The sequence below is a fragment of the Paramormyrops kingsleyae genome, chromosome 13 (assembly GCF_048594095.1).
Source record: "Paramormyrops kingsleyae isolate MSU_618 chromosome 13, PKINGS_0.4, whole genome shotgun sequence".
NCBI classification, from domain to species: domain Eukaryota; kingdom Metazoa; phylum Chordata; class Actinopteri; order Osteoglossiformes; family Mormyridae; genus Paramormyrops; species Paramormyrops kingsleyae.
Genome location: NC_132809.1, coordinates 21,096,971 through 21,124,610, shown reverse-complemented (window position 1 = coordinate 21,124,610; position 27,640 = coordinate 21,096,971). Strand labels below are relative to the sequence as shown.

Genomic DNA, 27,640 nt, shown 5'->3' with positions numbered 1-27,640 from the left:
GCGCGATTCGATATGCCAGTATACACTAGGGCAGGGGGTATGACGGGTCTCTAACGTGCTGGGTTGTGGTTACCCCTGGTGGGGGTGGGGGGGGCTTCCTTATGCAGGATGTGATAAGGGACAGTAGAACCCACCTCGACTACTCTGCCACAGGAAGGACTTGATCTCCTCTGCAGACCTCATCCCTGGAGATGAGGGACAGCCTGGGCAGTTTTGTGCTACACCTGTGACCTGTGGTGGTGGCCCTCCCCTTACGGAGCACACCCCCCCCACACGAGTCTTTGAGGCCTGACTTTGCCGGATGATATTTTAATACCTTCAGCTAAAAATAGCTTGTTTTTCCGGGGAGGGGGGCACAAAGGGTGACAGCTTACTGGACAGAGTCGCTTCTGCCCCTTGTGTTACCCTTGTCATGACTTTGTGTCACCAGTCTGCTGTGTGGGTACAGGCCACATACTGATGGATGAGGGGAGCTGGGGAAAGAGAGAAGGCCACCAGAAGACACACACACACACACGTGGGCAGGAACACCATCCTCAATCATAAGTCATTTAGGGAATCTGCACATGCAGGTCATTATAGCATGGGTGTTGAGTTGACCACATAATTCTGGGAAATGACTTGGCTTCTTGTTGTGTGACAGAGGGAAGGGGGAGTGTGGGGCTGGAGTGATTTAGGGTGATAGAAGACAGGCTTTCCCCTGTGGGCTTAACTGTATGGTGTGTGTGTGTGTGTGTGTGTGTGTGTACATTAATCTGCACTGTACAGTGTGTGTTTGTATATTAATCTGTACTGTACAGTGTGTGTTTGTATATTAATCTGCACTGTACAGTGTGTGTTTGTATATTAATCTGTACTGTACAGTGTGTATATTAGGTTGCTACAAAATTCCAAAAGTGTGCATTTGAATTGAGACACAGCGAGAACTTATAGCAATTACTGAGGAGAATTCATGGATTAAATTTTCCTTCTAGTCCTAAATTTAGGGGTCCCCCAGAAATGCTTCTTTTCTTATCAAATGCAGATTAAACCAATTTTCTGCAGATACGCAACAGTTCGAATTTATATCAGTAACCATATAGTCCGTATGCACTACAGTCACTTCTCTGTCCATTTATATTAAATGATTATATATCAGAACAATCCAGAAATGCAAAAATCATATTAACAAAATGAAATCAGTCTGCAATACAGAAGGCCTGTAGGCATGAAGCAGTTGAACCTGTGCTTTGCAACCACCTTTAGAAGGTACTGTTTTTGGGACTCATCCCTCGTGAGATAACTATTAAAATTTGCTGTGTGAGTGATTGCACGTTTAGCAGTATTGTTGATGCCAGTCATGCCCTTGATCTCCTGGTATGTGGCACCATCCTCCCATGTCGACAGGGCTTTCACAGGAAAGGTCAGAGCCATTTGGAAATATCCCATCGAAGATTCTCCTCCTATTGGTAATGTAGTTATGGAGGGCTGTCAGAGAAAAGTTCTCCAATTTCTCCACCATCCTCATCTTGTCCTCCGAAGAGATACACTCATCAAAAAATATCTTTTGATTCATCAACATGAAGTAAACTGCCTGAAACAATTTCATAAATAATTTCATAGACCCAATGCAAGTCCACATTTTGGGGGACCTCTAAATTTTGCACATACTGTAGGTTCACAGTATGAAACGGAAACAAGGCACAAAGTGTCAAATTGTGTAGCTAAAACTTCTTTGGAATGCTTTTGTTGATGTACTACTCTAGTGTGTATGTACATTAATCTGAGCTGTAAGGTGCAGGTACATTAATCTGTACAATATGGTGTATATAGGTGCATTAATCTGTACTATACATTGTTTGTTGGTACATTAAACTCTAGTATATGGGGTGTGTATGTACTTTATACTGTACGATATGGTGTGTTTATGTACATTAATCTGTACTGTACAGTGTGTATGTACAATAATCTGTACTGTATGGTGTGCATGTACATGAATTTGTACCACAGATGGCATGTCTGTACATTAATCTGTACCACAGGGTGTGCATGTACATCTGTACTGTAGGTAGAGTTTATGGTCATTTAAAAAAGGACCTAGTGCTTCCAGTCGAGTAAATGAGTGCATTATGCATATGCTGAGCAGTCAGTCTGAATGGCCCAGTGCAGTGATAGCCTGCTCTATGTGAGAAGGAGAGTGGGGAGTGAGGGAGACAGGGAGTGAGAGAGAGGGAGACAGAGCACGGGGAACGAAGTGTGGGATATACAGGCTTCACTCACCATTATAAGAGAGGCGGGGCTTGCTCAGACACATGATGAAATGCACCTCCATCTCATTGGAGGCCACAGACTTGGAGCACACGGGACACTTGAAACCTGCAGAATAGACAAGGTGAGAAGGACATGTCTAGGAAGTCATGAAACCATAGATACAGACTCTGATATTACTGTACACCAACCCAGAAGGTCATTAAACCACAGTCACACACTCTAATATTACTGTACACCAACCCAGAAGGTCATTAAACCACAGTCACACACTCTAATATTACTGTACACCAACCCAGAAGGTCATTAAACCACAGTCACACACTCTAATATTACTGTACACCAACCCAAGAGATCATTGAACCACAGAGACATACTCTGATATTAGTGTACACCAACCCAGGAGGTCATTAAACCACAGAGACAGACTAATACAGTACTGTATATCATCCTAGATTCCTAGAAGGTTATTAAACCACCGATACAGATGGTGATAGTACTGTACATCATCCCAGGAGGACATTAAACCACAGATACAGACTCTGATAGTACCTTACAGTAGGCTTGCTGAGATTAGTCAATGTAATCAATGACATTGACACTGAAAATGCTTCGACATTAATATTTTAAATTGATGCATCTTTTAAAAAATTATTTTAATGAAATTACCTTTTTGATTTCTAAAACGCTTCAATTCATTATAAGAAATGTCTTCCTTAAATATCACTACGTAATTATGGGAGTAGTTCAAATTAACCAAAAAGGTGGTTTTACTTCAAACAGTGGTTCTCTTACTCATCATTGTGTGCTTTATGCTAAAGTAAATTGGTCATCTTTACAAGCTCATCGGCTTAGTCACTGGTATGTGTTTATATATAAAGCCATTCTGGGTAAAATTCCTTCTTATTTATCATAATTCCTGATCTGGAAGCAAGGAGGTCGTAATCTTTGCTCGATGGACTTTTTAAAACTGGTTGCTCCAAAAGTAAAAACTTGAGAATTGGGAAAGAAAGCTTTTAGGTCTTCTGCACCTGACGCGTGGACCTCCAGAGTAGGCAAAGCGACTGCAAGTGCTGACAATTCATGTTAATTAAATGACTGTTACTAGGGAGAGCTTTTTAATATCTTTTGTCATAGTAACTGCTAAATACACTCATTATTAAAGCCATAAAACTGTCTGCCTGCTACCTTAGAAACTCATTTGAATAAGTGAGAAAATGTTTAGACTACAATCTGGGCTTATTCTACATTGATTGACGGTGCCAGCGTGCATGTTCATGTACGTTGGGCTTTGTGGGACCATTGTAATTATCGTAAACCAAAACCGAAATGAAAACTGACACTAAATTAAAAAATAATAATTCGTGAACTGAAATAAAATTGAAAACTATACTTTACAAGAAAAGTGTTGGAATTTAAACTGCATAAAGTGCCACCAGGATTTTGTTTAAACCAACCAGTTGAGTAAAAAGAGTCACAGTCACAGAGTACTTAACTGGTTGGTTGAAACAAAATCCTGATCTGGATTTGTACTCTCTGGACCTGAAATCTCCACCTCTACTTTTTACTTTGTTTAACTACAATATCTCCCTTTTTAAAAACATGTTGTGGCTGCTGACCTGTCCCTTCCTTCACCGTGACTTATCACTTTCATGTGTATGTCAAAACAGTCACGTGTGGTGGGCTCTGCTAACCAAATTTATTAAGCACAGGGATATGCCGAATTTATAGATTACTATGGAACGCCAAAAGAGTCACACACATTGACTTAAGTGCATTATTGATGCATTTTTATGCCTCCCATTCTTGACAGGCTAAAAGCGCCTTGATGTCACGTAATTTCTGCGTACATAAGATATAAAATATGTGTGTTTGAGGTGTTTTTTACATTTGCACTTGAGCTGTTTTTTGCGTGTCCTTTTGACATGTAATCAACGCCTTGTTGAAACGTTTTTTTGTGTGATATGATGACACATAATTGACACTTTATTTGCACAATTTTTTACTCGTGTCATTTTTGACAGACTAAAAGTACCCTGATGTCACATAATTTCCACGTACTTAAGGTGTACAATACTCATGTGCGTATGCACTTAAGACCATGCGTCAGTTGAGCTGTTTATGACCCTTTTGCCGTTCCATAGATTACTCAGTTTTGGGCATCACAATACTGTACCTCTCATTAATATTTTAGGCGTTCTACTAATATACTTATCGAATTGTGGGCATAAGTCACGTCCGTATAGTGCAGAAAAGCTGGTGTTCTGTCGAGTTGAGGTACTTTGTCGAGTTAAGCTACCGTAGTGCTAATCAATTGCTCTAACCCTAACCCTTGCCCTGACCCTAACCCTAACCCCAAAAAAACCCCTAAACCCCTTACCCTATCCCTAAGCCTAACCCCAAAACGGTGGAACTGCACATGCGCAGAAAGGCTCGATAGTACATCTCGATAGGTAGCTCAACTCATCAGAACATGTATGTTGGCTTGATAGCTTCATAACCGCAATTCCATATCGGTATGTGTTACCACCACGAAAAACTATAGATATGTTTTCCTGATAAATTTCTTTATTAGGGCACCTCTTTTAAAAATACAGTTTATTTTGGCATTGTAAATTTCCTTATCAGACTATTTTACTCTCTTTAAAATATGTAGGTGTGCTATTTTGATAATGTATGACAAACAGATAAATGTAGCAATAGATTTGCACTACCAGATTGCTATTCTGATAAAATGTCAAGATGTCAGAACACCGGCGTCCGTTATATAAAGCCCTGCAGTGACATGCTGTTTGTTGTCAAAATAAAATGAAGTTAAATAAAATGGTTGAAAATTTGATTTTCTGGAGGAAAACGAATTGTTTAGATTAATAGACCAATCAATAAAATAGTTGATAGATTAATTGATAGAAAAATCGTTAGTGGCTGCCCTACTGTACACCATTCCAGGAGGTCATTAAACCACAGATGCAGACCATGATAGTACTGTACACTATCTCCTAACCAAAAACTCTATTCAACTATATGCACAGCACATTCTGTGGGTTTTACTGTTGTTACCAGTGAAAGTAATACATTTTAAATGTATGTTCATGTGTGTTTTAATTTTATTGTGACTGTAAGCCTATGATTTGTGCATTTTTACAATATAGTAAATGACTATATTGGTCAACAGTCGATATCAGATTCTCTCTGTTTTCAGTTAAGTATGAAATCAGCATAATGATCAAAGAAAGGATGGATAGCACGAAAAACAGGTTATTCAAACTGTACATACTCACTGGCCACTTTATTAGGTACAGCTATTCAACCACTCGGTGAAGTAAAAATCTAATCAGCCAATGATATGTCAGCAGCACAATGTGTAAGAAATGCAGGTACAGGTCAGGAGCTTCAGTTAATGTTCATATCAAGCAATAGAATGGGGAAGTGACTTTATTGTTGGTGCCAGATGGGCTGGAATGAGTATTTCAAAAACTACTGATTTGCTGGGATTTTCACACACAGCCATCTCTAAGGTTTACAGAGAATGAGCTGAAAGAGAAAAGTTTCAAGCTGATAGAAACGCAACTGTGACTCAAATAACCACTCATTACAAACAAGATATGCAGAAAAGAATCTTTGAACACAGAACACATGGAACCTTGAAGCAGATGGGCTACAGCAGCAGAGACCAAACCGGGTGCCACTGCTGCCAGCGAAGAACAGGAAAATGAGCCTAAAGTCGGCATGAGCTCACCAACATTGGACAATGGAAGACTGTAAATAATGAGTCACCCTACTGACTGATGGTAGGGTCAGAATTTGATGTAAACAACATGAAAGCATGGATCCATCCTACCTTGCATCAAAAATTCAGGCTACTGGTGGTGTAACGATGTGGGGGATATTTTCTTGGCACGCTTTGGGTCCCTTAGTACCCGTTACTCATTGTCTAAATGTTACAGCCTTCTTCAGTATCACTGCTGACCATGTCCAGCCTTTTATGACCATAGGCACGGTTGACAAATTTGTAGCGACTGTGTGATGGAATCATGTCAACATGGACCTAAGTCTCTAAGGAATGTTCCAAGCACCTTGTTGAATCTATGCCATGAAGAATTAAGTTCAGAAGGCAAAAGGGAATCCAAACCAGCGCTAGTAAGCTGTACCTAATAAAGTGGCCAGTGAGTGCACATTCACTACAGTGACAAATGTGGATTACTGTGAGAAAACATCTGTCTCTAAATGTCAGTCTCCTATACCCCAAGCAAAGTCAAACAGAGAATAAAAGCTACATAAATCATAAAAACAAATTAGCAAATGAAGAATGTTTTAGAGCCAATTTGCCTGTATCTTAGACACTTGTGTATTACCAGGAGAATGGAATGATACTGATGGACATCAATCAAAAATACACATCAAGAAATGATTACCCCTCAACTCAAACATAAATTTAATTGTGACTAAATAAAATAAAATATTTATGATAATATTTAGAATAAAATAAAATAGAAATATTTCCACATTAAGGTTAACCGTGTAATACAATCACTTCTTTTAGATGTAAAATTTGGTAATAAATCTACAGATAGCAGCAGCAATGAACCAAACACCAATGCACAAATTATTCAATTAATCATTATGGGGGTAGAATATTACTTATAACCAGAATACATTAGTGATTTGAAAAGCTGCTAGATCAGGGGAAAAAACTCCCAGGGATACCGCAGCGATTGAATCTGAGATGTAGGAATTCTTCTTCTTTCTACAGGGAGCCCAAGGAGGCGATGGTGAATCATTCAGGAGCTTCTGAAACAGATGAAGAGCGATGGCTGAGGTGGCCTCCGGGGACAAAGACATCTTAAGCACAGCCATAGTGTGCACCTTCAAAGGCAGCCTTCCCACAACAGCTGTATTTCCTAAGATAAGCGATAGGAAAGGCAGGCCTTCTCATACTGAATCACTGTTAATGGGAATCCTGACATGGATGTTCCTCTGCCTTGTGCCCTGTGCTTCCTGGGACTGGGATAAGCTCCAGGATTATCCTGACCCTGCACTGAATAAGCAGTTATGGAAAATGAATACTGTATATTTATACACTATCGGCCATCATGTAAAAATGCCATAGCTGACATGACAAAATTATATCAAACTGCACTGGGAAAAATGCAGAAGTGGGCTCAGGCACAAGTCACGTGCTATCTTCAAAGAACATACTCAGATCTTCCCACTTAAATGCTTGTCTTCAACCTTCAGGAGGTAGCTAATGAGCAAGAGGGCTGAGTATGAAATGTAAAGAAAATGGTTAAGTACAGCTTCATCAGATCTAAAAAGAAAGCTGGGGTCCCAACTAAGTGAATCTCTGTGTGTCAGTGGGTTTCCCTTCTAAGTGAATCTCGGTGTGTCAGTGGGTGTCCATTCTAAGTGAATCTCGGTGTATCAGTGCATGTCCCTTTTAAGTGAATCTCAGTGTGTCAGTGTGTGTCCCTTCTAAGTGAATCTCTGTGTATCAGTGTGTGTCCATTCTAAGTGAATCTCGGTGTGTCAGTGGGTGTCCCTTCTAAGTGAATCTCGGTGTGTCAGTGGGTTTCCCTTCTAAGTGAATCTCAGTGTGTCAGTGGGTGTCCATTCTAAGTGAATCTCGGTGTGTCAGTGGGTGTCCATTGTAAGTGAATCTCGGTGTATCAGTGCGTGTCCCTTTTAAGTGAATCTCGGTGTGTCAGTGTGTGTCCCTTCTAAGTGAATCTCTGTGTGTCAGTGGGTTTCCCTTCTAAGTGAATCTCAGTGTGTCAGTGGGTGTCCCTTCTAAGTGAATCTCGGTGTGTCAGTGGGTGTCCCTTCTAAGTGAATCTCGGTGTGTCAGTGGGTTTCCCTTCTAAGTGAATCTCAGTGTGTCAGTGGGTGTCCATTCTAAGTGAATCTCAGTGTGTCAGTGGGTGTCCATTCTAAGTGAATCTCGGTGTATCAGTGCGTGTCCCTTTTAAGTGAATCTCGGTGTGTCAGTGTGTGTCCCTTCTAAGTGAATCTCTGTGTGTCAGTGGGTTTCCCTTCTAAGTGAATCTCGGTGTGCCAGTGGGTGTCCCTTCTAAGTGAATCTCGGTGTGTCAGTGGGTGTCCCTTCTAAGTGAATCTCGGTGTGTCAGTGGGTTTCCCTTCTAAGTGAATCTCAGTGTGTCAGTGGGTGTCCATTCTAAGTGAATCTCAGTGTGTCAGTGGGTGTCCCTTCTAAGTGAATCTCGGTGTGTCAGTGGGTGTCCCTTCTAAGTGAATCTCGGTGTGTCAGTGGGTTTCCCTTCTAAGTGAATCTCGGTGTGTCAGTGGGTGTCCATTCTAAGTGAATCTCGGTGTATCAGTGCGTGTCCCTTTTAAGTGAATCTCGGTGTGTCAGTGTGTGTCCCTTCTAAGTGAATCTCTGTGTGTCAGTGGGTTTCCCTTCTAAGTGAATCTCAGTGTGTCAGTGGGTGTCCATTCTACAGTAAGTGAATCTCGGTGTGTCAGTGGGTGTCCATTCTAAGTGAATCTCGGTGTATCAGTGCGTGTCCCTTTTAAGTGAATCTCGGTGTGTCAGTGTGTGTCCCTTCTAAGTGAATCTCTGTGTGTCAGTGGGTTTCCCTTCTAAGTGAATCTCTGTGTGTCAGTGGGTTTCCCTTCTAAGTGAATCTCAGTGTGTCAGTGGGTGTCCATTCTAAGTGAATCTCGGTGTGTCAGTGGGTGTCCCTTCTAAGTGAATCTCGGTGTGTCAGTGTGTGTCCCTTCTAAGTGAATCTCTGTGTGTCAGTGGGTTTCCCTTCTAACTGAATCTCGGTGTGTCAGTGGGTGTCCATTCTAAGTGAATCTCGGTGTCTCAGTGGGTTTCCCTTCTAGGTCAATCTTGGTGTCTCAGTGGGTTTCCCTTCTAACTGAATCTCGGTGTGTCAGTGGGTGTCCCTTCTATCTGAATCTTGTGTTGGTGAGTGTCCCTTCAAACCGAATCTAGCAATTTTGACTATCAGCAGTTAAAAACAAATGACGTATAATGTTCTTGTCACAAACTCAAATTAAATTTCCACATCCATATGTTCTCTTACACAATAAAATTGAATTGACTTGGCTTGTTTTACTAAGTATTTTTTAGAAAAATAAATGATATATCAAATAAGTACCCTGGTGATGGTCTAACAGGCCGTGTGCTGGGGGGCTCCTGAAGAGGCCGGCCAGTCTATGACAGATGATTGCTATCCACTCCGTGTGAGAACTACTGCTTTTAATCCGCATGATAAATGACTGAATGAGCAGCTCTGGACAGATAACCTTGGGGTGTCATGGCCCAGTGAAGGATGCCTGCAGCATATCGGCATTAAGCCTGGGTGGCACTGCTACACTCTGGGCCTGGGTGCTGGAGAAGAAGCTCAGCAGGCTTCCATTTCCCACTTCTTACTGATACGGTACATATGACATCACATAAAGCATGAAGAGAGAAACACATCATAATGAACTAACAATCTTTCAGAGTATTCGGAGATTTCTCCCTTTCAGTAGTTTGGCCATAAGGGACAAACTTCAACAATCTGTTTCTGCCAGATAACAATGACTAAATCAATGGGTCTGCAAACACGAGGACTCAGGGAAGTTTAACCATCCATCCATCCACCAACTGCTGTAACTGCAGGCTATTGGAGTTTGGGAAGAAACTGGAAACCCACACAAACACCAGGGGAACAGGTAAACTCCATATACAGCAATAAAGGTGGAATTCGAACCCCCAGCTCCGGTGGTGAAAATGCGGATGCATGTTTGTAACTGTTACAAACTTGCAGTGTCTTCCAGATGATCTCTGATTAAAGAAGGGCCTCTTAGCAGCTGTGACATGCTTCCATTTTATCACTCAGTCGGAGCTAACAAAACAGAGCCACAACTCTCTATATGGAGGTGACATCATCTGCTGGAACAGACACGGTGGAGAACGGAGGAAGCCTGATGACGCAGCGGCGGAGTCAAGCAGCGGCGCGTTCGGCAAACAGCCCCGCCATCGGCGGTGGAGTTGGACCTGGACACCCCCCAGAGGTCAGGCTGTGGCCCCCAGAGTCCCACTCACTCATTAGCAACAGTGTGACCCCCTTTCTTACACGGCTGAAGGGCTTCCATGGTGACAATGTTGCTATGATGCGCATAACGCAGCCATTAGCCTGAGAGACAGAGCAATTACTGTGATTCTCTAATGACTTTTTATGGAGACAGAGGGGCGTTGGGGAGCTCTCGGTACAGCCACTGTCATCAACAGCTCATTGTAAACAAAGGGTCCTGAGACCAGGTGTGCCTTTCCAATAGTGGAATATTATGGGCTGTCAGACATTCGGATTATAGCATATCACACATGTACCCCTTATGGTCTGTTACATTCAGTATAAAGACGTACATATTTTGTGGAAAGTCTCACATTAAGTGTATAGGCTTTCACACTAATTTATTACGGGATGTTGCATATATATCTGTGGAGGGGGGGCAGGCAGCCCACGTGCTGCTGCTGAACGGCACCCCTCCCTCGTGGTAGCTGACCCACTTTTCCACTGGCTGCTATTTTCAGTGGTTCTGCAGGGAGGCGGTGAGAGAGAGAGAGCAAGAGAGAATGTGAGAGAGAATGAGAGATAGAAGGAATGAAGGAGAGGGGCAGAGACAGAATGTGAGGTTTTTTGGGTGCTGGTGGGAACGGTCCTCATGCAGGGTCACTGTGCTGGGGTGCGTGCGAGGGGGGTGTGTACCTCTCACTGTTTCACTCCACACACAGACTCACACCTGCTTCAGACAGTCAGACAGCGTCTGTAGGCTGGAAACAGGGCAGCAGCTGCTATGCACACCCTGGATATGAGCTCATAACTTCCTAGGAATCCCTGGATTCACTCTGTTCTTGTTCCCTTGTGAGATATTTAGCTTTTATTACTATAGAAGATATCAAGCTGTAATATTACTTTTGCATAATTATTATCATAAACGAAGCTCCTTGTGATAATGAAATAATGACAGTGACAATGATAATAACAATAACAGCTGAGATCACATGATAGGAAGAGCCAGAGAACCAATGAAACATCTTAGATCCTGGAATATTTTTGTTGTGGCATTTAAATGAGTATTACAGCTATGGATAGTTATGGAAAATTATTCAGAGGAATTATATTTTACAGTGTATAGTTCATAGTTCATAACTAAACAACCAATTAAATCCCAGTTACTACTTAATGCTATTTAAATGAAAAAATATGAATGACAGACATTCCATCCAAAAAGTCAGAAGCATTTATAATAATAAAACACATCCTTGGTTAGTGGCAGCTGCAGAAAGGGGCTCTGTTGACATTGGGGTCTATCTGAACATGTGATTGGATCATAGCATAGGTGAAAGGCAGCTTCATTGCAAGGTGAAAGAAGCATCTTTCAGCACAGAGGACAGTCCTCGTTACAGATGAACGGAGACAAAAACTGGCCTCGTCAAACCATCAACCTCCTATGGAGCTGAAGAAGATCTTGGGAATTTCGGGAAATGCACTTCTGTTGCCGTGGCACCAGTGGGGACTCCACCGTACTGGAAGTAGACAAGTACTGAAGAACGGTGATGTGTCACCGTCATGTGGGTCGAGTCCTCGGGGGGGTGTGCTCTCTCTTCAGGAGCCCCCCAGCCCCCGCCTGCATATATGACGGTACGGCTCCAACACGATTTCAGCCTTGCAGTCTGCCTGCTCGCTCCAACACCTGCACACGGCATTTTTCCAAAGTACACATCCACCCACGGTCGCTCGCCACTGAATACCTCTCTCTCTCTGAAATGACATCATCCTCTAAAACTCCCCCTTGAGATATAATGCCGATTTCTTTGACTTTTGCTATTGGAACATTTACTGTTACACGGCACAGCGAGTGGTGGGGGCTTCAGCCGCTTACCTGTGAGGTGCGCGATTAGCTTGCTGCTACCAGCTGGTAATTCACACTTCCAGGCCCTCATGCATGTCCTGCCGCGGATGTGTGGCTACTCTGCCTGGTGATGGCCGAACCTTGAGCTCATGCACTCCAGCAAACACCACAAAGATTTACATTTACTTATTTAGCAGGTGTTTTATCTAAAGTAACGTATAAGCGAGGATCAGAGATCTGGGTCAGGCCCGGGAGCAACTGATGAGGTTCCCCAGCACAGCCCTAAGGGACCCTCAGACAGTCCACGTTGTTGCTCCCTCTGGGAGCTGGGAGCACAAACATGGTTTGACTGGGGTTTCCTGAAGACCATGATGAGAAACACTGGTTTAGGGCCCTGCTTAAGGGCCCAAGCATGATATGATTACTCTGCCAGCCATGGGATTTGAACCAGCAACCTTCTGATCATGAGCCTAACCTGCAAAGCTACACAATGCTCAATGGGAAGCAGCCCCACCATCTCATAGGGGAATCAGGTGGCCACCAGTGGCCTTTAACCACACATCACATGGCTAAGGCCTCCCTTCTGATCAGACCTGAGCAAGGTCGTGCAATTCATCACAACCCCTCACTATTCTGCACTAACTGCTGACTAGTTAGACAAAATAGTGACACGCAAACACAGACTTGTCTGCAAAATAAATAACAAGTCAGACTAAATGTAACTTAATGTTAAACCAAGATTTAAGGAGTAACATTTGTGCACCTAGTTTCCGGGTCACACTGCGAGGCCGTGACATGTAATTCATTAAAAGGCAATAATATATACAGTAACAGGAGCACACAGACTAATTATTAGCACTTAAAAATAAATGATCCCTTGTTGATCTCTGGTTCTGCAGTTCAGGGAGATGAAACCACTTTGCTGGGGCAGCTCTTAGGGGGCGGTTTACGGATTTAGCGTAGCCTCGTGACCCGATGCATAGCAGTCTGTGGTTGGGCCCATCTGTTGTACTGCTGTGGGGGTAATTAAACTCAAAACTCTCCCACAAAATATGCTACAGTTTAATTGGATAAAAATTGGATTTGACATTCGATAAAAGTGTCAGTTAAGGGTGTAAATGTACAGAAAATACTGTGCAAGCCGTTGTCAGATAAGGCACGTATGGGGCACGTAAGACTCAGGCTCCTCTTAAATTAAACAGCAGCAGGATGCACATACACGTGTCATTCATCTCCCCGGCCTGCTCTGCTGTGAGCACCAGGGGGACTGAAACCAGCAGGAGATGAGTGTGAAATGAACTATTGATGCAGGCAGACGTCCATGTGGAGCAGCGGGGCGTTTTTAAACATGCGAGCGGGGGGCGGCCACACTGTCCTGCCCAGTCATGGGCATGCCGAGCGTGTTCGGGGTGTGTGGGGGCCATGTCAGCCCCCATCAGGCCTGGCAAGGAACCAGCCATCATGTCGCAGCCCTCCAGGCTGGGGAGGGATGAAAGCTCAGTAGTGGGGGGGCTTCATGTTTTCAGAATGTCGTGCACCTTGTGTTTTCCTAAATTCCTGGGAAGATGTTCAATCAATCCAAAACACACAAAGCATCAGCATCTCTGCTGACCAGCATCACATCTCTGTGCGTCGGCAGCTTAGTGGATTTTAAACCTCACATTAATCCTACACTTCCTCCATGATCACTTACCAAGCACAGGGTCACCGACAGTCTGAAGTCTGTCTGAGAAACCCAAGGGAGGGGACGCCTTGGACGGGATGCATCACAGGGCACACACACACACACACACACACACACACAGTCGTTTAATCATATTTTTTTGGGGACCGCTCATTCATTTCTATGGGAAAAATGCTAATGCTAACTATGACAACCTTTACCAGCCCTAACCATAACCATACGTAACCAAACAAAATACAAGAGTTTTTGCGTTTTTAGTTTTTTCATTGCAGTCACGGATTTTTATAAAGCAGAGTTTTCCCATATGGGGACCACAAAACTGGTCCCCATATGGTGAAAGAAAAAAAAAAAAAAAACGGGTATTAATCACATTGTGGGGACATTTGGTCCCCGCAAGGTAAGGTATACCTGGACCACACACAAACACACACACACACAAGTTTATAATTATATCTTTTTGTGGGGACTCTCGATTCATTTCTAGGAGTAAAACTCTAATCACAACAAAATTACCTTAACCCCTACCCAGCCCTAACCTTAACCATAAGTAACCAAACAAAATACGAGACTTTTGGCATTTTTACTTTTTTGATTGCATTGACTGATCTTTGTGGGGACCTGAAAAATGATCATTTGGTCCCCACAATGTAATATAAACCTAACCCACACACAGAAACAGGCAACACAGAAGGGCAGAAACCTGAGTGAACATGCAGATTCCACATGAAGACTGTGGAACAGACCCCATGAAAAACACACATACTGCTCACCCAGCACAGGGCTGCATGAGCCAGAAGCCTCTTCCACAGCAAGCGCAGCTTCCCAGGCTCCTGGGAAGGGGTGCGATTCGAAGAAAACGGCTCACCAAAACTGCGGATCCACGGAGCCTGGGGCGGGATTTGCACCCCAACCCTGCATTGCTATAGTACCCCCTGAGCCGCCCCTTAAATGTAACTCTACCACTGGGAGAACAGAGAGGCCACCTTTTATGTAGTAACAGGACTGTGAACATCCTGTGTTTATGAAATTGAAATGTCATACATGACATGTAATAAAACATATAAGAGATGCTGATTGAATGACAACAATGTATTCCAACAATGTATTCCAACAATGTATTCCAACAATGTATTCCCCAGACAGCGTCGTCACCTGCTCTGCCTACACCCCCATCCTGTATAATCTGTAAAATTACTGGATAGATCAACAGGAGATGTAACTACACCTATTCATTTATTGTATCTTTCAATTACATGCCAATTTGCACAATCTTTCCCCATCAAATAGGTGGATAATAGCATTTCTTTGTGTATGTCCATTTTTTAAAATGTCATTTATATTTTTTATATCCTTTGTATGTCTAAATATTTATATTCTATTTCGCATTTACACTATGACCAACGTTTTCCGTGACATAACAGTAAGGACTGTAACAGACACACCAAGAGTATAACTAAGTAACTATGCATACCATGTTATATCAAACACACTCATACAGACACATACAGACCCCATTGTGATATTCTTCTGAGATCAATGTTACTGCTACCTAAATTGTTTTTGATTGTACACACAGAAGCTCCATTTAGCTGGCCCACAGGCACAATGGGGTATATATAAAATCATAAAACGTACTGGATCCCCAACTAAATACAAAAAGTTGTTATATTAGTATTTAAACTTTGGAAATAAACCTATACATTAATTATAATGCTAGACTAGTTAAATGTATCTGCAAAGTTTAACAAAGATCCATCAAATACTTTTTGAGTTATTGTATTAACAAGAAAGTGACTGAGGTGGTGAGGACTGGTCCCAAACCCATATGTATTTCCCGTCCGGGGAATATAATACCATATAGCAAGACTCATACTCTGGGCTGTGTCTCATATGGCACAGCAATTACAGTGTTCTCCAGCCTAACAGAGCGAAATGCTCAGCACTCAAAGGTACAACAGTAGTTGCATCCTTGAGGTTTCACCCTGTCAGTGCAGTTTTCCAAATGGCCTCAGTTTGTGTGAAATGCTCTTTACTGCTGTCCTTTGGGGGGAACTGATAAGCGCATGAAGAGAGTCTTTTCACGCTTCTGTTCTCTGGAAGGGTGCTCATCTCCGTCTGACTGGCTCCCTCTCCGGGCTCCTCACATTAGCTACGACATGCAGCCCCCATTCCCCTCATGTTAGCCCAGTTATCTAGCTGTTTGAGCATCTCTGTCAGCTCTGAAGTGTAATTACCCCAACTGTAAATTACTGTGTGCTGGAAGACGATGGAGAGGGAGCTGGAATGAATGTGACATGTGAACTCTGTGTGTGTATGGATGCATCGTATGGATGCATCAAAGCAGGCTCCTTGATTTTAGGGTTGACAAGGTGAGGGTGTCCATTAGAGTGCGCCAGTGTGAGACGTAGAGGTGGGCGTTTCAGGTCCAGAAAGGAAACTCCAGACCAAGAATTTGTTTCAACCAACCAGTTCAGTACTCTATGACTGTAACTCTTTATGCTCAACTGGTTAAGTATTGTGTTTTGGTTGCACGTGTACAGTACAGGAAAACAGTCATTTGAAGCAGTAACGTACAGATGTATAGCTTACTCGTATTTTATCAAGTCACTCCATTAATTTTACTTGTATTTCTGTAATGACTGTATGACTTTCAGAAAAGGGTACGGCTGTTGAAAACTGTCAAAAACTTAATTTTTGCTAGCATCACTTTCTAAGCATCAGGGACCTGTCTATATCACAGGATTTTTGGGTCAGCAGAATAACTTGTTGGATTTAAGGTGGCCTGGGCTAAATGTCAGTGAGCAAAGATAAAGTCCATTTAAGATGGGATACCTTAAATCTGACAACTTAGTTAGCTAACCAACAAATCTCACTTCGTGATGTAGGCCCAAGCTCACCAGGTTAATAATCACAGTACAGCTACATATGATTAAAAACAGCAAACATTTTTTAAATTATATTTTGGGGGGCGGGGTCAAAATTTTGGTCAGCTGCTATTGCTATGGACAACCAACACCTGGGTGAGTCACGTTCAGAATGAACAGGTAGATTTCATTACCAGTTTGAGGCGTACAAGCATGTGTAATATCCAGACATGTCAAATAAGTAACATTATCAAATTACTGAAAACATACATATGCAGACGGGAGACACTGGCTTTTCCCTAATGGTGTCAATTGCGTGTGTCCATGTGACCTCCATGCTATGGTGACCTGCAGGGGGAGGCAGTGGGGTGACGGGTGGGTGAGAACCTGAAAGCACTGGCTGAGATTGCAGCAAATGCCCAGGCTAAAAAAAGACTCGAGCAGTTGGGTTTCACATCGATGTGCGTGTTTGGGAGCAGGATGGCAGCCAAGTGATGACCTGCTAGTAGAAGGTTCTCCAGGTGAGGGACAGCCACAGGTCCCCCCCCCCAAGATGGGCTTCTCGGCATTAAACGCCGCTGAAATACTCCCCCAAATACACACACAAAGGTAAAACCCTACATAAACAGGCATTAATCACCATCGTCTCCCCCATCAGGTGCAACACCTGTTGCCCATATATGGTCACACATCCTGCTCTGAGTCTGCAGGGACTCCGACTAAAGGGAAAGGACACGCGGTTCCCATGGAAACAGGAGACTGGGAGAGCGGAAGAGTGAAAGGCGGTTGTTGTTGCCTTCCGGCATGGTGACTTTGCTACATTGGAATACACACACATATCTCAGCGACTAGCCAATATTATCACACAGAAAGAAGAAACTCAGGTTGGCAGTGCCCACTGAAAGGATAACAGCTGGGTAGGTGGCTCCCAGGGCATGCTGGGTGGGTGTGGCACAGACCAGGGGGTGGCAGCAGTTGCTGTGCGGACCGGGTAGAGCCAAGGGCCAAATGGGCTGGGCAAGCAATTCTGACAAAACCGACTGAATGTGGTCCCCTAAAGTCCAGGACCCAAAAGAAAAATACCGCCCCCACTCCCACCCCCATGCCATGCTCAGCCCTTGTGTGTGAGGATACATTAGGGTTATGGTAGACTGAGAGTTATGATACTTGGGTTATACCTGTCAGAGAATACTGCCCACATACTCATATCTTTGTCGGGACTCTCAGTTCATTTATATGGGCATAACCCTAATCCCAACTATGACAACCTTAACTCCAACCCAGCCCTAACCTTAACCATAGGTAATCAAACAAATTACAAGACTTTTGGCATTTTTAGTTTTCCAATTGCAGTCACAGATTTTCATAACATTGAATTTCCCCTTGAAAAAATGTCAAAGTAACAGGTTTTTATCACATTGTGGAGACATTTGGTCCCCACAACGTCATATATATATATGATCCACACACACACACGCATGTGTGTATGAGGCAGAAGGTACTGAGTGTGTAGCAATGGGCAGTGTGTGCGAGTGTCAGAGGATACTGGGTGAGTAGTAAGGCTTCTAACCTTGTTGGATTATTTGGGGGGTCAGTCCCCATAATGATAGGAAAGACTGAGCATAGAGCTGAGATTCTCTACAAGGTAAAACAGCCCGAAGCTTAGCCATCAGCTTTCAGGTGTGCTCGCTGTTGAGTGTGTGTGTGTGTGTGTGTTTGTATGTGTGTGTTTATGTGTGTGTGCGTATATGTGTGTTTGCGTATGTGTGTGCATCTTGTCAGACAAAAGTTGTCACAAGACAAGTAAAACTAAAAAACAAACACTTCATATTCTTTTAAATACAGACAAGTAAGTCAGCTAAAGATGTTTGTTTTGTTATCAATTTTCATGTGTTTCTGAGTGATTGTGGTCTGTGGTTAGGGATTGTTAATGGCATCAGAATGGGAGTCACTGTGTATTTACCACAGCTACAATCATGGAGAGTGTGATTTTGTCGCTTGTGCATGTAAGGATGATCCTGAGCCTGCTGGGGGCACGGGGCGGGGCTGGGGTTGACAATAAGAAACAGAGACACTGGATATGAGAGCTGGAGGAGGAGCGAGAAGGAGAGCAGACTCCTTGGTCCTGCAGTGACCCATATTCCTCAATCCTGCAGGCTTTGCCGCTCTGCAGACGGCGCTACACAGATGTTCAGGAGCGTGCCGCGTGTCTTCCTGAAGACGAAGGGCCTGAATGCAGCAGCCCCCAGCCCGTTATTTGTTACCTACCTGCACTCTTTAATCCTACGAAAGGCAATGAAGGCTACATGCAGGACGGCGCTTACAAAGCCACAAATCACTGCCTGAAACAGCCTGACATGCCCACATCTAACACCGCAGGACCCCTAAGCCCTGAGGGTCCCTCCTTTAACCGCTGTGTCATCTGATGCACATGGTGACCAGGACTTTTGCACACAGACATGAAAGGGGAGACACAGATATCTGTATGTGTGTGTGTGTTTGTGTGTGTGTGTGTGCGTGAAGGAAGGATGGAGTGAGATCAAATAGGACCACGTTTAAATCCCGTTAAATGTTTAGTTTAATTCCCTTCATTTGGTTGCAGGATTGATCAAGGATTAGATATCCAAACACCTTCTATATCTAAATATCAAAATTACTAAGTATTCTTCATTCAACTTCCAAAAATGTCATAAGACATTGTGATTCTTATTATATTTGGCATTTTATGACAAATAATACTTCCAAAAAAGACATGACAGCACTGAATAACTTTGGTTCCACACAGGTTCTGTATGTGTAAGTTCTTGCATACATAAGTCTGTGTATCATGTACTGTTCTACGAGGTGAAACAGATTACACAGGTTTTGGGGTTTCCCAACACAGTTACCCAGGATAACACCACTGAACGCTGAGGTACCAATGGTCCAACTCTCCCCACAGCAATGATTGGAACATTTGGGCCTCCCAGCCCCATTTGGTTGCAGTCAGCCCCAGAGGTTCACCCTCACTGCCCCTGCTCTCTCCTCTCCTCCTGGGTGTGGTTTCTCTTTCTCCTTGTTTCTCTTTCCCCCTCTCCATGCAAAGCTGTCTTCCTTGGCCCCTCCTCTTTTTTGTCTCCCACTTCACCCCCAGACTGGGCTCCTTCCAGACCCCCATTCCTGCTCTCACAGGAGAGGCACCTGTGGCTATGCTGACGGACAGCCATTTTACATGCAGACTCCATCTTTTATAGGCCGAGCATTTCACCTGATGCTGGAAGAGCAGGGAGTGAGCGAGAAGTATGAAGCCCCCCTTTGCCTAGAATATTTCCTGTCCCCCACATGATGTGTATGTGCAGCCCAAGATTGTGTTAAACAGGAGGTGATCGTGACCCCCATGCTTCTCACTAATCAAAGGCTGAAGCGTATCAAGGCAGATGCAGCATTGACAGGATTCACAAAAGACAAGACGCTGTGGCCCGCAGGGGGCACCTACACAATGCCATGGCTCTGCGTTTTCAAAGGTCCATATGGAGGCACCCCATTAACCAATCCGTCAATGAATGGAATGTTGTTTAGTAGACACTGTGTGTGTCTACTAAACACACTGGCTGGCACAGTGTGCGCTATTAACGGGCTGCACTTACCGCTGTGGGCGCTAAACCACCGCGGCGCAATGTGCAAGGGCAAGGCGTCTGCCAGCGACCCCCGGGATCCCAAGTACAGCATGCCGTCTGTATGGTGTCCGCCTCCAGGCTCCTGGAAGCCGTTTCCGTGCGCAGCATCCGAGCCCGAACCCCCTCCGCCTCTGTCCGTGTCAGCGGCTCCTCGGGCGGTGTAAAATCCAAACGGCACCGTGGCGCTGTGGTCTATGCCCATACCGGCCACGGAACTCACCGACCGACTCCGCAGTCCCATCGCGCCGCCCGGCCGGTAGTGCCCAAAGTGAGCCGAAGGTGGCACCGCGCTGTCATCCGTCGAGACGCCGGGGAAGGCTCCCCGGGGCCGGCCCGCCGTGCTCTGTTTGCCCCCCATCGCGGAAGTGGTGACTCGCTGTCCGCCGAGAGCCGTGGGAAGAATCGGCCCCCCTATGCGCCCCTGTGTGCGGTGGTCCGCAAACCCCCAGATCCGACCCGGCAAACGGGAGCTGAAAAAAAGGGCTGTCAAGTCTGACCGAACCGGCTGTGTCTAAGAGGCGCAACAGAGCATTTCCCCGAGCGGATCATGGGCGAGATGAACGTCCCAGTTCCCCTCGGATCACAGTATAACCTGAGAGATGGTGAATAATCGCGTTCGATTGAATCACAAAATTAATCCTGTTTTTAACGGGGTGGGAAAACGCAACACGCTCCGTTCCCGCGGCGAACCGCAGGGCGGTGTGTCCCAATCTCAGCCGGAATGGTCGTTCACAGGCAGGCGGCGCTCCTCCGCAGTATCTCCCGCTCAGTTATCAGCCGGTCTGCTCAGCCGACGCAGTGTGTCTGTCCGGTCGCCCGTCGCACGTCGTCGGTGTCCGCTGTCCCCTCCGGGTGCCAGCAGGTTCGGCTCAGATTGCAGCGCTTCCTCGCGTTGTCATAGCCGGGCTGCCGTCCTCTCAGCTCTGCTGCTGGAAGACAATAGGGGCGCTCAGTGCGCATACGCGGATTAGCGGCATGGGGATGGAGTGACGGCGAAAACGGTCACGATACTGTATATCTAAGAAGAAAAAAGTTTATAAAGAGAGACGGTCACTTGACGAGCCACATTCCGGGTCAGCATCGCCCCTTCGTAGCAAATCAACAAGACATCTTTGTGTTTGACGAGGCAGATGTGACCCAGTAGAATTGCCCTTATGGAATACACTGCGGGATCAAAAACCTATGAGACTCATGACGGTGCACACGTCTCGGTGTACGTTTGGTAACATCAGATGATATAATCAATCAGGTTTTTGAATTTTCCTGTGAATGCATCACTATAGATTCGTGACAGAAGATGCATGCACCGTAGGTCTGTGTCAGTGTCTGCCTCAGGGATCTCCACCCGAATAACCATGGTGTCAAATGTTTACAAATGTATGTCATGTTACGTCGTGTGTGTACGTGTGTGTTTATAAAGGGCATACACACCAAGGGTTTAATAAAATACTAGCTATTTATACATGATATTGAATTATGAATACATTGTGGCTTTACATATGAGACTTTATAAGTGCAGCATTCTTAAAGGGATCTTACTGCAGGACAGAATATGCTTGTAGGAAACTCGTGATAGCAATCCAGATTAATTAAGGGTAGCACTCCCGCATCATGCCGCCAGCCTCCGCTACCGCCTCCGCTCTCTGTGTGAAGAGCTTGTCTGTCCCCGCTCTGTCCTGCAGTAGGCTACAAAGGCGTGCAGTTACAGTAGCCGGGATCTCTAAATCCCCCATAATATATGTGACCAGCGATTGAGGGCCATTCCGTCCAGGGTGTACACCAGCTTTGTGTCACATACTGCCTGGAACCTACTCCAGGTCCATATGATGCGATAAATGGATGAAGACCTCTAATGGTCAAGCGGGTTACTGCAACCACCTTCAGTAACTTCACCTAGTAGTTAATTAAGCAAACTTACTAGTAACTTGGCGACATTGTATAAATATGCACATGAGTATATTTGGAGCTATTTATGTTTGCGAACAACTTGACCTTAAAATATTTGAAATATTAACATGGTTATTAATTTATAATAAACAATCCACAAATAATACATAATAAACAACAATTCATTGCAATGTACCCTGGGGCAACTGTGTTGCAAAAGACACTATATAAATATTATTTAAAAAAATAATTGAAATGAACCATATATTAGGGACCACAATCTGATGCTTGTTATGAACATTTACAAAATTGCCTACTAATTTATTGTTGATAAATCTCATGTTGAAAAAAAAGGCAGCCTGATATAATTATTTTGGCTGCAAACTTGTTAATAATAAACTTCATTCATGTCGTTGGGACATATCAATTTATGACACCGTAAAGTAAATGACTGTAATTGATTTGGTAGTTAAATCTTTTCAAGAAGTGGAATTCGCGTACAGAAAAGCAGTTGTACAGATTGAAATGGAAAGAGCTCTTTCGATAGATTAATGTTCATGGTAGCCATCTAAAGTACGACGCTTTCTTTTCGTAAAACTACTAGTAACAGCTACTGGGCAACAGATTCGTAGGCCCCTCACGGCGATCGGCAGCAGCTCGGCTTTCGATTGATGTTGTCTGAAAGGAGCGTAAACAGTGACGTCAGTTCGAATTTGAGCGCTAAAGTGCAGCTTGTGCTCGCGCGAAGGTAGTCTGGATCTGTTCTGTTGTTGAGTTTAGGCTGTGAGGAAGTTATCGGTGCTGCTGAGCATCTCGGTTTAACCTGCCCGGAACTCGCTGAGTTTTAATGGAGAAGCAGTCATATATGCCCGTACCACCCGGAGTGGGAATGGAAGAGAACTTCTTGTCTTTGGACGACATCTTGCTCTCTCACGAGAAGCTGCCCTGCACGACCGAGACCGCTTTTCCTCGGCTCGGTTTTTTGGAGAAGTCCAGCGATGCGAGGGACATCCCCGAGGTAATACCTTGTCACATATAAACTTATTTATCGAAGTCACCGGTAATTTGGGCCTGAGCGGTGGGTCTACGGTGCCGTTAGCGGAGATCGTATCCATGACGGCAGTGTAGAGTGTAACATTTGCTATACCACTAAGACAACAAATACCGTAGCGAATTTAAAAAAAAAAATGCTTTACGCTAAGAAGTATTTGGCTCTACAGAAGTATTTCATACTAATGCCAGTCATTATTGCTGCCAAACACCCGCCGTAAGTTTTTCTGAAAACACTCACCTTTGTAAGGCACACCATTTTTTACTTTAAGGCGTTCGCTGTAACCTATGAGGACTAAAAAAAATGTCCTCCTACGAAGTAGCTTGACAGAAAATCCTGCAACATGCTTTGGAGATTGGCAGTCTAGGTTCAAATCCTGTCCCTGCTCTGTATATTTGCATGGTCAATCTGGCCCGAAGTCATGCAATTCGCTGTATTGGTATCTCGAAATTGACCATAATATGTGTGTGTGTGTGTGTCCTCTTCAAAAGACTGGTTTCGTGCCTGGGGTTGTTTCTGTGCCCTGTACTACCTAGGATTGGCTCCCCTGTAAAATATAACCAGTTAGAAGATGGATGGATAACATTAGTGGGTGTAAGACAACCACTAGTTACTGTAAGGATTTAGCCTTAAAGCCTGAATCCTCATTTGTGCCATTTTCTAGTTCTGTATGATGATTTGTTGGAGGGCTGGTTTTGTGTGATTGATGCTGGTGTGGCTGTGTGTCGTAGGGAGTGAAGATGGAGATGCCGCTATGGCTCGTCAAAGGCCTGTACGAACATAAGCGCCGCACGCTGTCTGTACAGCTGCCCAAGGTGTACAGGCAGGGCTGGCGCACCGTGTTCGGGGCTGACCCCACTGTGGTGGACCTGCACAAGATGGGGCCCTATTATTATGGCCTGGGCTCCCAGCTGCTACACTTTGACAGCCCTGAAAACACAGAGATTGCCCAGACTGTTCTACAGGTGAGTGCTGCATATGATATCACATGGTCTCTGTACGGCATCCCTCTCTGTTTGCTAGTGATCTGTTTAACTGAAAACAATGGAAATTAAAATGTGTACCTACAGCTATGGCTGGGTGATATGTAATCTCAGTATTTATAGGCAGAACAGCCATTCATGAAATATATCTTGGTATTTTCTGTGATGTTAAATGTTCAGTTGTAAGTCAGTCTTCCATGAGTCAAATAAAGCAGCCCTGACTCTTGACAGTATTCCGTCTGCGCTGCTGTATTTAACTGGCAGCGATGTCAAGTGGGCTGGAAAGCAAAGGAGCTGGTAGAATGACATTCTGCTGCTTTTCTGCCGTGAGCCGGCATAGAATTTAGTCTCCTTTGGCCACCAGGGGGAGCCATTTCTCCCTTTTTTGCTAAATCCAGGCTTAAACTTAGTTTTGGATTTCTCCTCTTAATGGCTCCGATTAATCAGTGCACAAAGGTAAATGCTTTTAATCTTTTGAAATTAATTTACTCTATATTTACTGATATGCTGTGTTACAGGGTTTTGTGTTTCTACCAAAGCAATTCAGGTTAAGTGCTCCCTGGGGTATAATAGCAGAGCCCCATCTAGGACTTAAGCCATTTACAAGAACAGGTTTTTAAACCACAACATTTGCCTTTGTTCCTGATTTACTTTAGTGTACATGACTTCTTTATGTATAATGTGATTCCGGTCCCTGCTTGCTCCTCAGATGGTTGTGCTTTTGCCTGGCTCACTGCCTGCTGTCTCCGTAGACTTTCATTGGACGCTTCCGTCGGACTATGGACTCCTCTCAGAACGCCTACAATGAGGACACGTCTTTGCTAGTGGAGCGTCTGGATGGCCTGGAGAGAGCGCTCTTCCAGGCTGGGCAGAGCGGGCTTAATGATTTCCAGCGCTGGGAGAAGGGGCACTCGTCACACCTCACAGCCTCCAGCCTGGTTCTCAACTACCGCAAGAGAAAGATCACGGAGGTGCAGGAGTGAGGAGCCAGGGAGCTGGACGGCCCCTTTGGTGGCGCCTCTATCTTTTTTAGCCTTCTTTTGTGTTCACACTGCTGAGTCACTGGTTCCCCTTTTTCGGATTCATGCAGAGAGGTTAATGAGCACAGTTTTGATCTGAACGTGTGATCCGAGCAGCGCACAAACAGGCCACCCGGTTGAGCCAATGGGAATGTGGAGCTGTGACCTGCCAGTGCTGCACAAAGACCCCCAACGTCAGACAAAACAAAAACAAATAAAATGTGACCCCTGGATGGAGAGAGCGAACACAGAGTTGATTGGTAGCAGTGGGGGTGCAGTGGACAACTTTTACCGTGGGCCCCTAATCTCTGTGGACCTTTCTGTTTTTGAATAAAAACTGTTTATTTTCTGTTAATGTTTTTGTTTTCTTTTTAGGGTTTTTTTTTTCTGGAAACCCAAGGTGTCTATAGAACACCTGTAAATAGTAACACATATAAATATTCTTTAATAGCTTGTCACCACAGTGCTGTGGTGTGTCCATTCCTCCTCTTGTCGGGTGCTGGCTGTCCTTGTCTCCCAATTGCCAGATGTATTTTCATGAACGTGTATGTGATCCTTGTTGTGTGTGGGTGTGGGTGAAGGTTGTGGGCTGAGCTCAGACCGGCCCACTTTGAAACCACGCGCGCACTGCAAGAGTAGGGCTACAGGCCTATTCCATGACTAATTACCAGAGCAGATGGTTACGTGTTAAGCGAATGTAGCTTTATGAATTTTAAAAGCATTTCTTATCTCTACCTTGCTGTTAAAATGACATAACAGATCATGCAGGGGGGTACAGGCCTGCCTCACATTAATAGGCAAATCAGAATACATTAGTTGTCAGGTTTGTGTTTGGAGCCTGAGGGTTTGTTATATGAAGTTCCAATCCAGATATATTTACAGTGTCATATGAACCTGGGTAAGACACCTGGGCCCATCACACATTGTCATGTGTGTTTTTATAAGAACTGTTTGATATTGGAGTCCTTGGAACTGTTTTGGAAAGACTGTCTAGCTGCAGCTCTTGTAACTGCTGGTTTATGTCATGTTTGTTTTGTGTGTTTTTACTTTGAGTTCTCGTTTCCAGTTTATCCATACAGGAAGCTGTAAGTGCACAGCCTTTAAATCCATAACGGAATTGATCTTGATGAGCCCGGAAGGTGGCCGAAATTTGACCCTCAGTGTTTGTTTCTGCTTGCGATAGAGATCGGTTAGACTTTGTGAAAGCCAACAAACATTAAATTCAGGGAAACACTGCTTGCTGACTGTTTGGCTTCAGTGCTAACTCAGGAATGCTTGGTTTTTTTCCCCCCAGACTCTCAATCTTGGTATAATAGTAACTGTTTATAGAGGAAAGGCTGCTTTGTCGTAAACTTGATGTGTCTGGGGCCCATGTTGCCATGTTAGGCCTGGCGGTGGGACTGGCAGGGGTAGCTGCTTGTTTGTGTCGGAGTGCTGCCTGCCTGCTCCTCGCGGCTGTGCTGCTGCTGCTGCTGCTGCTGCTGCTGCTGCTGAGAGGTGACATTCAAGTTAGTGACAAGGAGGTGCGGCTGTCGTCATGTGCATGAGTCACTGTGCGAGGCCCTGGGAGTGAGCCTGCGTGGCACTGTGCCGAGTGCAGCCAGCCCTCCCCCCACACACCGAGGGGAGACGGAGCTCGGGACCATCATTTGACCTTGAGCACGCGGTTTGGCCTGGCTGCTGCCCGCCAAGTTACGTGTGTGACGTTCTGCGTGTGCTTAAGGTCCTGTTTACTATGGGAGAGGTCCTGCTCTGCGTTATCTATCTGAGCCTGTGGGGATGCTGTGGAGCTGGGCTGTACTGACCTGAGCTTTGATGGAGGTGTCCGTTCAGCCAGTCAGCGATGGTGTTGCTCTTGCAGAGCTCAAGGTGCATCAGGTGGCTATAAGCTGTTAACTTGTCTGAAACTTTGCCTGTCCTGACCAATGTCGCTTAGGACAGAAGCAACAGGCGGGGTTCATGGGAGGAGGAGGGGTCCACTGTGGTTGGTACATGTGGCTGGTATCTGCTCTTAATAGGATGTGAGTGTACAGGTCAGATGAGGAAAGGTGCATCTCATATATTCTAGCGCCCTAAATATTGCCTGAGCTGTGGCTAATTCCTGACATCTGGGTGGTCCTCTTACCTAATTTTCTTCAAGGCCGGCCAGAAGATCCTGAGGATTCTAGTTTGACAGACCCTGGAGTTGATGGCACACATTGTTCACTGGGGAGAAGGAATCTGAAACAAATGGTTTATTTAAACAGCAGTCAGGTTCAGCATGATTAGTGTACATGCGATTAATTAACAAGTGCTTTTGGGGAGGGGGGTGTCTGCTGTACTGTGTCAATAAAGGGAATACTTTATTCTCAATCTTCGTAAACAGCTGCATTTTATCTGATG

The 27,640-nt window shown here is 44.6% G+C and overlaps 2 protein-coding genes across 2 annotated transcripts in view; one reads left to right on the top strand and one right to left on the bottom strand.

Annotated features, from left to right (window-relative positions):
* The window catches only part of znrf1 (zinc and ring finger 1), a 30,624-nt gene extending 9,149 nt beyond the window's left edge, over positions 1–21,475 (bottom strand). Inside the window, exons 1-2 of the mRNA XM_023841697.2 lie at positions 20,289–21,475; positions 2,260–2,355 (exon numbers count right to left, since the gene is read on the bottom strand). Coding sequence (XP_023697465.1) covers positions 2,260–2,355; positions 20,289–20,676 — 484 coding nt within the window. The 5' untranslated portion in view covers positions 20,677–21,475. The remainder of the gene's footprint in view (positions 1–2,259; positions 2,356–20,288) is intronic.
* A 1,351-nt stretch (positions 21,476–22,826) lies between these two features.
* Positions 22,827–25,613, top strand: gins3 (GINS complex subunit 3). Its single transcript, XM_023841663.2, has 3 exons — positions 22,827–23,223; positions 23,988–24,221; positions 24,992–25,613. The coding sequence occupies exons 1-3, from the start codon at positions 23,053–23,055 to the stop codon at positions 25,220–25,222; spliced, it is 636 nt and encodes a 211-aa protein (XP_023697431.1). The 5' UTR covers positions 22,827–23,052; the 3' UTR covers positions 25,223–25,613.
* The last annotated feature ends 2,027 nt before the right edge of the window (positions 25,614–27,640 follow it).